The following is a 10974-nucleotide window of genomic DNA, read 5'->3' on the forward strand; positions in this document are numbered from 1 at the left end:
AGTTCACTGTGGAAGACACTAGCTATATGATGGAAGTTCCAGGTGTCAGGTGGCATGAAGTGTGTGAAGTTACCATGACTAGAGAGAAGGTTCTTGAGAAACTGAGATGTCTGAAGGTGAATAAGTCACCTGGACCAGATAGTATTCACCACAGAGTTTGGAATGAGGTGGGTGAAGAGATCGTGGAAGCATTAGTAATGATCTTTCAAATATCATTAGATTCTGGAATGGTTCTGGAAGACTAGCAAATTGCAAATGTCACTCCACTCTTCAACAAGGGAGAGAGGCAGGAGAGAGACAGAGGAAAGGAAACTATAGGCCAGTTAGTCTGACCTCAGTGGGTGGAAAGATGTTGGAGTCAATGACTAAGGATGAGATCTTAGGGTACTTGGCGGCGCATGATAAAATAGACCACAGTCTGCTTAGTTTTTTCAAGGGAAATCTTGCCTGACAAATCTGATGAAATTCTTTGAAGATATAACAAGCAGGATAGACAAAGGAGAATCAGCTGATGTTGTGTACTTGGATTTTCAGAAGGCCTTTGTCAAGGCATCACACATGAGGCTGCTTAATAAGTTACGAGCCCATGGTATTACAGGGAAGGTTCTAGCATGGATACAGCAGTGGTTGATAGGCAGGATGCATAGAGTGGGAGCCTATTCTGACTGGTTGCCAGTGACTAGTGGTGTTCCACTGGGGTCTGTGTTGGGATTGATTCTTTTTACATTATAGGTCAATGATTTGGATGTTGGAATTGATGGCTTTGTTGTCAAGTTTGCAGATGATATGAAGATAGGTGGAGGGACAAATGGTTTTGAGGAAGTAGAAAGGCTACAGAAGGATTTAAACAGATTAGGAGAATGGGCAAAGAAGTGGCAGATGGAATACAGTGTTGGGAAGTGTATGGTCATGCACTTTGGAAGAAGAAATGAAAGGGTTGTCTGTTTTCTGAATAAAGAGAAAAGGCAAAAAACTGAGATGCAAAAGGGACTTGGAAGTCCTTGTGCAGGATTAACCAAAGGTTAATTTACAGGTTGAGTGTGTGGTGGAGGCAAATGTGATGTCAGCATTCATTTCAAGAGGTCTAGAATATAAGCAAGAATGTAATGTTGAGACTTCATAAAGCACTGGCGAGGCCTCACTTGGAGTATCGTGAGCAGTTTTGGACCCCTTATCTTAGAAATTAGAAAGGGTTCAAAGGAGGTTCACAAAAGTGATTCCAGGATTGGAATGGCTTGTCATATGAAGAGCATTTGATGGCTCTGGGCCTCTATTCAATAGAGAAGAATGAGGGCTGATTTCATTGAAACGTATCGAATGGTGAAAGGCCTTTATAGAGTAAATGTGGAGAGGATGTTTCCTATGGTGGGATATTGTAAGACCAGAGGACACAGCCTCAGAATAGAGGGCCATCCTGTTAGAACTTTAATGAGAAGGAATTTCTTTCACTGGAACGTGGTGAAATTGTGGAATGCATTGCCACAGGCAACTGTGGAGACCAAACATTTGTGTGTACTTAAGGCAGAGATTGATAGAATCTTGATTGACCAGAGCATGAAGGGATATGGGGAGAAGGCAGGAGATTGGTGCTGAGAGGTAAATTAGAGCAGCCATGATGAAATGGTGGAGCAGACTCATTCGGCCAAATGGCCTAATTCTGCTCCTGTATCTTATAGTCCTTTGGTCATGGATGAGCTGTGCTGTATGACAGTATGACATTGCCTATGTTTTGCGGGGCCTTCAACTTGAAACCTTAATTCTGTTTCCCTTACTGTCCCACAGGTGTGACCTCTCCCGCTGATGGTCTCTGGCATTTTCGATTTTTATTTTAGATCTTGATTTATTTTTATTTTCATATTGCCCTTAACCAGATAAGATCTCGCACCCAGAACTCTTCAGCTCAGATAGGTCTGAACGAAGTGAGCTGGACTTTACAGCAGCATCTGCATCTCTTCCATACACTGATCAGAAACCTCAGCAATCAATGGCCATTGATACTTTGACAGAGTCAAAATGCAGGAGGAACTCAGGGGGTCAGGCAGCATCAGTGGAGGGAAATAAACAGTCAACAGTTCAGATCAAGTCCCTGCATCCAGACTGGAAAGGAAGTAGGCAGAAGCCAGATAAGTCATAGTCATAGTCATACTTTATTGATCCTGGGGAAAATTGGTTTTCGTTACAGTTGCACCATAAATAATAAATAGTACTAGAACCATAAATAGTTAAATAGTAGTATGTAAATTATGCCAGTAAATTATGAAATAAGAAGGGCTCAGAGGTTTCACAAGCTGGCAAGTGATACCAGGTGAGGGGGACGGAGATGTGTTGAAGTGAGTAGCTGTCACCTATCGCCTGCCAGCCTGTATTTGGCCCCCTTCTCCCCAATCTCTTTCTCTGTCTTCTTCCCCTTCCTTTCCAGCCCTGATGAAGGGTCTCAGCCTGAAACACCAGCTGTTCATTTCCCTCCATAGATGTGGCCTGACCTGCTGAGTTCCTCCGCACTTCATGTGCTGCTCAAGATTTCCAGCATCTGCAGAATCTCTTCCGAACATTGATCCATCACTTTCTATTCACAACCGATTGCTGGTATCTCTGCGTATATCATCACCTGAATTGAATTGTCATCTGCGTTCAAGTTTATTGTCATCTGACTACAAATATACAATCAAACGAAACAACGTTCTCCCAGATCCCGGTGCACCCACAAAACATATAACACATGCAGCTCATAAAACAAACTATTACCATAAATAAGTTAATAAAATATCACTGAAAATACATGCAGCACAGGTAAACAGTTCACAGTACTGAATACAGCAAATAGCTCCCTGACCTGGTGATGAGACCCGAGTGGTAGCAGGGTATTCATTGGTCTCACAGCCTGAGGGAAGAAGCCGTTACCCAGTCTGGCAGTCCTAGTCCTGATGCTTCTGTATCTCCTTCCTGATGGTAGTGGGTCAAAGAGATTGTGGGATGGGTAGTAGAGATCCTCAACAATGCTTTGGGACCTTCATCTACAACTATAACACCATAAGATATAGGAGTAGAATTAGGCCATTTGGCTCATCGAGTCTACTCCACAATTTCATCATGGCTGAGCCAATTCTCCCTCTCAGCCCCAAGCTCCTGCCTTCTCCCCGTATCTCTACATGCCCTAACCTCAAAAATCTATCAACCTCTGCCTTAAATATACATGAAGATGTGGCCTCCACAGATTCACCACTAAAGAAATTCATTTACATCTCCATTCTAAAAGGATGCTCTTCTACTCTGGGGCTGTGTCATTTGGTCTTAGACTTTCCTACCATAGGAAACATCTGCTCCACATCCACTCTTCTGAGGCTATTCAGCATTCCATATGTTTCAACTAGGTCACCCTTCATTCTTCTGAATTCCGGTGATTACAGGTCCACATCACACACTCTTCACATGACAAGCTGCTCAATCCTGGAATCATTTTTGTGAACCTCCTTTGAACCCTCTCCAGTGGCAGCACATCCTTTCTAAGGGAAGGAGCCCAAAGCCATTCATAATTGTCAAAGTGAGGCCTTGTCCTGTGCATTATAAAGCCTCAACATTACATCCTTGCTTTTATATTCTAGTCCTCTTGAAATGAATGCTAACAGCACATTTACCTTCCTCCCACCGACCAGACCTGCAAATTAACCTTTAGTGAATTCTGCACAAGGACTCCCAAGTCCCTTTGCACCTCACATTTTTGAATTTTGAATTGTAAAATTTAAAATAGTCTACACTTTTATTTCTTCTAACAAAGTACATGAGCATACACTTCCCAACACTGTATTCAATCTACCACTTCTTTGCCATTCTCCTAATCTGTCTAAATCCTGTAGTCTTTCTATTTCCTCAAAACCATCTGCCCCTCCACCTATCTTTGTATCATCCGCAAACTTTGCAACAAAGCCATCAATTCCATTTTAACATAAAAAGAAGCAGCCCCACAACACAGACCCCTGTGGAACACCTCTAATCACTGGTAGCCAGCCAGAAAAGGCTCCCTTTATTCCCATTCTTGGCCTCTTGCCAATAAGCCACTGCTTTATCCATGCTAGTATCCATGGATATTGAACTTTTTACTGTTGGACTTCGGCCACATTCCACCGTGATACAACACTTGGCGGCACGGGAGGTCGTTCCTGCCTGTGGCCATCGAATGTGCAGCTCCTCCCGTGGAGGGTCAGACACCCTGAGCCAAATAGACTGGTCCTGGACTTATTTTCCATCTGGCATAGTTTGCATTTTGTTGTTTGATTGTTGGGGGTTTTTTGTATTGCTATATTTACACTCTATTCTTGGTTGGTGCGGCTGTAACGAAACCAAATTTCCCTCGGGATAAATAAAATCTATCTATCCATCTATCTAGTATCTTTCCTGTAATACCATGTGTACTTAACTTGCTAAACAGTTTCATGTGTAGCACCTTGTCAAAGGCCTTCTGAAAATGCAAGTGCACAACATCAGTCAATTGCACTTGTTGTTTCTTCAAAGAATTCCAACAGATTTGTCAGGAAAGATTTTCCCTAGAGGAAACCATGCTGACTAGGGCCTATTTTATCATGTGCCTCCAAGTACCCCAAAACCACGTCCTTAATAATTGACTCCAACATCTTTCCAACCATTGAGTTCAGGCTAACTGGCCTATAATTTCCTTTCTTCTGCCTCTCTCCTGGTATATGTCACAATAATTGGGGATTGAAACCCCAATGATCATCTCAGTGGTTTTAACTGTTCTCTGTTGAGTCATGTGGCCCTGATGCCTTGCAGCCTCTGTACCACAAATAGCACATTCTCAACGTTGCTCCTGTAGAAAGTTGTTGGAATGAGGGTGGGGAGCCTTGCATGCCTCAATTTCCTCAGAAAGTGTAGGCACTGCTGTGCCTTCTTGACTAGTGAGGAGGTGTTGTGGGTCCAGGTTAGATCATCCATCATGTACACACTAAGGAACTTTGTGCTCTTCACTCTCTCCACAGTAGAGTCACTGATGTACAAAGGAGAATGGTCAACCTGTGCCTTCCCAAAGTCCACACTCATCTCTTTTGTCTTGCTCACTTTGAGAACCAGGTTGTTATTCTCTTACCTTATCTATAATATTAAACGTTTATTTATTTACATATTCATTTCTTTTACAAACTTCTGCACTTCTCCATTGCAACAGAAACTCTTTGGAGCCTTTGATACCAGAAAAGACTGCGGGCATTTAAAACAATAGTGCAGGTTATGTAGGGAGCCTGGATCGGTCAAAGGCAAGAGTTTTAAGGGAGAGGGTGAAGGAAGAAAGGTGAATGGAAGGGGGTCCAGAGGCTGGGACCAGGAGGCTGAATGTCCAAGCTCATCGGGTGGAGCACAAGGAGTGGCTGGATGGTCCTTATTGTTCTCGCCTCTTCCAATCCGTGTCAGACTTCCTGTGCATGCAACCCGTGCTCAGGCATCTCTTGAGTCTTTGCTTTCATTTGCTCTTTCTCAGAGTTGGTGGCCTCCAAACGTCATTGGTAAGATTCTCCGCAGGCCAGCCCCACACAAAAGAATTCCCCATTAATTGAAACACTTCCTGATTAGATTCCCAGAACAAACACTACCCTGGCTGTTTTTCTTTCAGGTTTAGGCTGCTGGAGGATGTGTGACTGAATTTGCTGAGCAAAATAAGAACAAGGGGAGGAAGTGAGTAGAGGCCGCAGCCCATCCTGCGAGCCTTATCCCAGACAAACATTCACGGATCGCTAGAGAATGCCCATTATGTTGTGGCAGCAGCTGTAATCCCAGCCTGTCAGAGAATAGTAAATACCAGGAGCTTTAATGCTTAGATCACAGTCATTTCTCCCTACTCACGCTGGGAGGAGGCTCAGGCTCCATCACAGTGTAGGAATTAGCAGGAGGCCACTCAGCCCCTCCAGCCTGTCCTGTGATTCGTAATGGCTGATCTTAATTTCCAACCCCATTGTCCTGGTCTATCCCCCTGATTCGTTTAATAAGCTTTGAACTCAGTGACAGTGTCTCCACACTCTGCTGGCTGCCTGTCTCAATTCTAAATCCCCAACTCTGAGAGGGTGACCCTTGGTTCCAGCCTCCTCAACCAGGGGAAAATGCCAGGCCTGCCTGCCCTGCTGCTCTCCCATTTATCATTTCGCGTGTACATGGTTGATCCTGCTCATGAACCCCGGCCAGCTATTTAACTGAGGTCTTCACCAGAACTTACTGTTAAGGCATTTGGATGATAGGCCACCTACCTCCTCCACAGCACCATCTACAAGATCCACCTATGTACTCTAGACTGGTGTTAGCTGGCTCGTGCATGCATTCTGCAATACGTGAGTCAGGTATTTGGAGTCTAACGTGACTGCACCTCTTCCTTACTCTTATTTCCTCATCTCTCTGTTCTCTTTCCTGATGACCATCCTTAATCTCCTCGAAGGCATCCAGACCACCATCCTTCCCTGCACGACAGTGGGTCAGAGGATCCCGTCATCTTCCATAACAGAGCACTCCACCTTCCTTTTGACACCCCCCCCGATCTGATAAAAAGTTGCAGACTCTAAAGTAAAAAATCAAAGTCTATCTATAGAAGATTGTCAAAGATTGTCCTAGTCTTCGAAGTTGCACTGCATTCTCCGTCTGCAAAACAGCACTAAGTTCAGGCGGGGAAGGAGTTCAGCTCCATTACAGTTTGCTGTGTTCATTCCTTGGGGTACTGCCATCCTCCAGCCAAAGACAGAGCTCCGCTTAACCGTTCCATGGTTGAAAATAACACAAACAGAGCACCTTTCCGTCTGTACAGGGAGTCCCAGTCAGCCGGTAGGATCAGCTGTCTGATCTCCTCGTGCTTTACCTTTGAAACCAGCTTGAAGAGGTGGTGCCTCAGGAAGGCAGCGTCCATCACTGAGGAGGATCACTATCCAGTTCATGCCCTCTCCTCCATCAGGGTGGAGGTACAGGAGCCCGGAGACCCTCACCTAATGATTCAAGGGCAGCTTCTTCGTCTCTGCTGCCAAGATTCTGAAGTGCCGATGGATCCACGGACACGACCTCACTCTTCCTCTTGTGCCCTGTTTCTTTATTGTAACATAGTAATTTTTACATTTCGCTCTGCACAGCTGCCACAGAGCAGCAAGTTTAGTGACATACAGTACATCGATGATGATAAATCTGATTCGCTTTCTGATTTCAGTGGAGATCATTCTGACTGGTTGCATTACAGCCTGTTATGGAAGTTCCATTGCACTGAACCACATTATGAACACAACCATTGCCAAGGACTCTCACCATGCGGGACGTACTCACTTCTCCTTACTACCATCAGGGAAGAGATCCAGCAGCCTGAAAACCCACACTCGGGGATTCAAGAACAATTTCCTCCCCTCTTTCATCAGATTTCTGAACGTTCCATGAACTCATGAAAGCTACCCTGATGTTTCTTTTTTTGTACTACTTACTTATTTTGCAATTTATAGTAAATTTATGCGTTTGAACAGTACAAATTTCCTGTCACACATGTCAATGACAATAGATTTGATTCTGATTCTGAGCTGTACTCAAATAAGACACACTGGCCTCTGAGGTGAAAGGCCGAGAAGAGAGGAGGGGGGTTTGTGATTGGGAGGGTGTTGTGCGATCGGGGGAAGGCCAAATTGATTCTAGAATTGCAAGGACCAAAATCTTGGCTGAGGCACGCTGCAGAACTGGGGAGAATGGGGTTCAGAGCTGAGCGATAATGTTCCAGTCTAAAACAATTGTAGATAAGAGGGAGGCCCAGTTGTTAGTGAGGGGTCCTGGTATGCTTTGAGAAGAAAAATTAAGGCATGGCCCTGCTCGGGGTTTATCACCCTTTCGACGTCACAAACAAATCACCGTCTCATGTCTGCACTATTTCTTGTGGAATCTTGCAGCCACTATTCCCAGCTGACAACACTCAGGTTTAGATTCATTAATTTATCATACGCACATCAAATCTTACAGTGAAATGCATCATTTACATTGACACCTGATGCACCAAGGGGTATGCTGAGGGCAGCCCGCACGAGTCACCACACAGTACGGCACCAAACTAAAATGGCCATAATGTTTGGCAGAACCACACAAGCAGCAACAACAAAACAAAGTAAGACAACAGCAGCAAAACAAGTCCCTTTGCCAACCTACCACTCACACACATAGAGATAGGCCCCCAGTCCTTGACCTTGGACAGGCTGCCTCTGGGCCTCCAGTCCTTAGCCTGGGACTCAGATTCATCGGTATCAGGCCTCCATCTTCACACTGAAATGGTGACAGTGTTTTTCCTTATCCCCTTACAAATTATGGACAGTGCTGACAAGGCCTGTATTTCTTGCCCACCATGAGTTTCCGCAAGCTTCCCATTCCAATGCACCACTAACAAAGAAATGTTAAGAGTCAAGGGAAAAAAAAACAACCTGCTAGAACACTGATTTCCAGCCTTTTTTATGCCATAGACCAATACAATTAAGTCAGGGGTCTGTTGACTTTGGGTTGGAAACCCCTGTGCCAGCCAGACTTATTAAGTCATACAGTAATGGTTGGCACCTCTCAGCCCTGACACCCCATGTTATCCCCAAACACTGGCTATCAGGTACTGCCTGATCTCGTCAAACTCATATTCAAGGTTTCGTGTCATTCAACCCTGCACACTGCCAAACGAAACAATGTTCTTCCGGACCACGCTGCACAACACAGTGTGTAGAACGGACACACAAAGCAGAGATATTACCACAAATGAATGAACAATTAGCAAAATATAGTCTGGATGATTAACATTTAGCACAAGGTTCATTTAGGTCACAAGTTAAAAAAATAAACAGTAAACACTACTGGCTCTTTGTCAAATTTACATGGTTGGTGTCAGGGAGTTCAGTAGTCTCACAGCCTGGGGGAAGAAACTGTTTCCCATCCTAACAGTCCTTGCCCTAATGCTACAATACCTCCTGCTTGATTTTAGGGGGTAAAAGAGATTATGGGATGGGTGTGTGTGTGTGTGGGGGGGGGGGTGGAATTCTTGACAATGCTAAGAGCCCTGCGAACATTTCTTGAATGGGTGGAAGAGGCCCGAGGATACTCTCAGCAGCCCTCACAACCCTTTGCAGGGAGTTGCGGTCAGGTGCCTTGCGATGTCCTGTACCAGACAGTGTTACAGCTGGTTCGGACACTCTCATGGGGTCTCCCATTTACGCTCAGTTCTAATTTAGGCTCTTTACCCAAGCCATTAACTATTAATATTAACCAGTGTCTACTGGTTACTTTACAGTCTAGTCGGAGAATAGTAACTGAAAGTTGACCCTGATCCCTTCTCCACAGGTGTTGGCTGAACTGCTGTGTATCCAGCATTTTCTGTTTTTATTTAAAACTCTCCTGTGAACTCACTTCTTCTCCTCTCATTCCCTAGCGGTCAATAATGTGGATAGCACCGGGTCAGTCTTGCTCTGTGAAACAGGGGCGCGCTTTCCTCGCCCTATTACCGCAGGCTCTCTGCCGCCTCTCGCTCTTCGGGTTCGAGCACCGGTTTGCTGCCAACTTCGCCGGCATGAGTCGTTACTGTCTGCCTGCGCTGCGCTCTCTCTGTAACGATAACCTCTGATTCCGCATTCTGTTATTGTTCTCCCCTGCTCTACTTCAATGCATTGACGTGCACGACACACGAAATCAAGTTGTTCACTGTTTCTCGGCACATGTGACAATAGTAAACCAATTTGCCATCTGTGAAAGCGTCAGATCTGATCCCGGTGGTATGCATTGCCAAACCCGTACGCAACGCCATTATATAGTTGACCACTGTGAAGTTTCCAAACCTTCCCGTGTGCGCGTCAGCCCGTTTCTTCTTGCCTTTATCTACCCGTGAGTTTGGATCCCTTTACGTTTGTGCGCGACAGGCATGTGAGTGTCTGTGCGGGTCTGTTTACCCACCTTCAGAACTTGGGAGAATCAGCAGCAATATCCCCAGCAGGTGCACCATCCCTCTCCCGCAGACCGCCAGCTGGTCGGAAACGCCCACACGAGGAAACCAAGAGAAAAATATATCGATCCCAGCTAAACAAATCCAAACGAATCTCTAAGACTAACGGCGGCCGGTTCTTAGATCACGACGCGGTTGGCTGGTTTCGCCTCCGGGCTTGTCCCGGGCGCCGTGTGTCTGAGAGTGGACTGCAAGACCAGAGGTCGAGTCTAAAGGCGTAGAGGAAACGATCACACACCAGTCGCTGGGACCCTGCCAAAGTCACGGCCAGTGGAGTGAGCGCGTTTCGCTGGGTGGGAACTCTCTGCTAGCAGGGAGGGGAGAACTCCGCCTTCATCGCTCGCAAGGGCCGCCAATGGTTCCCAGCGGCCGAGGGAAATCAGATCAAAATCCAGGAAAACCTCGGCGTATCAGGTGTCAGCGCTCTCCGACCTCCGAAACCGCGGCGGTGACCCTAAGGTTCCCGCTGCATTCCGACCTCACCTCGGGAACCGCCTGCCTGGTTACTGCTCTGTGGGAGCGGACCTCCAGCGGTTAAAAATATCCCAGAGCTCTGTGTGAAATGTTAATTTAAATAAACTAAATTAAAATTAGATTTTGATTTCGTTATTCAATTATTTTTATTAAAAGCACAATAATTGCTATCGTTATTTACTTTTAAGAAGCAATAGATAGATAGGTACTTTATTGATCCCGATGGAAATTACGGTGTCACAGTGGCAGTATAAGTGCATAGATATAAAAAAATTAGTTACCACAAAGAGTCTAACGGGAGGAGGTCATCACTTTCCCAGCTATAGGCTGACTTATTATAGAGCCTAATAGCCGAGGATAAGAATGACCTCATATAGCGCTCTTTGGAGCAGTGCAGTTGTCTTAGTCTATTACTAAAAATGTTCCTCTGTTTAGCCAAGGTGGCATGCAGAGGGTGAGAAACATTGTCCAGAATTGCCAGGATTTTCTGTCAGGTACATTGTTGTACAGTCTCCAGTGTGTCC

At 45.4% G+C, this 10974-nt stretch overlaps 1 protein-coding gene across 1 annotated transcript in view; it reads right to left on the minus strand.

The window, feature by feature from the left end:
* Positions 1 to 10198, minus strand: part of LOC134346662 (neurogenic locus notch homolog protein 1-like) — a 105861-nt gene extending 95663 nt beyond the window's left edge. The window contains exon 1 of the mRNA XM_063048158.1: positions 9928 to 10198. Coding sequence (XP_062904228.1) covers positions 9928 to 9976 — 49 coding nt within the window. The 5' untranslated portion in view covers positions 9977 to 10198. The remainder of the gene's footprint in view (positions 1 to 9927) is intronic.
* Between the last annotated feature and the right edge of the window lie 776 nt (positions 10199 to 10974).

This window comes from Mobula hypostoma, chromosome 5, assembly GCF_963921235.1.
Source record: "Mobula hypostoma chromosome 5, sMobHyp1.1, whole genome shotgun sequence".
Classification (NCBI taxonomy): domain Eukaryota; kingdom Metazoa; phylum Chordata; class Chondrichthyes; order Myliobatiformes; family Myliobatidae; genus Mobula; species Mobula hypostoma.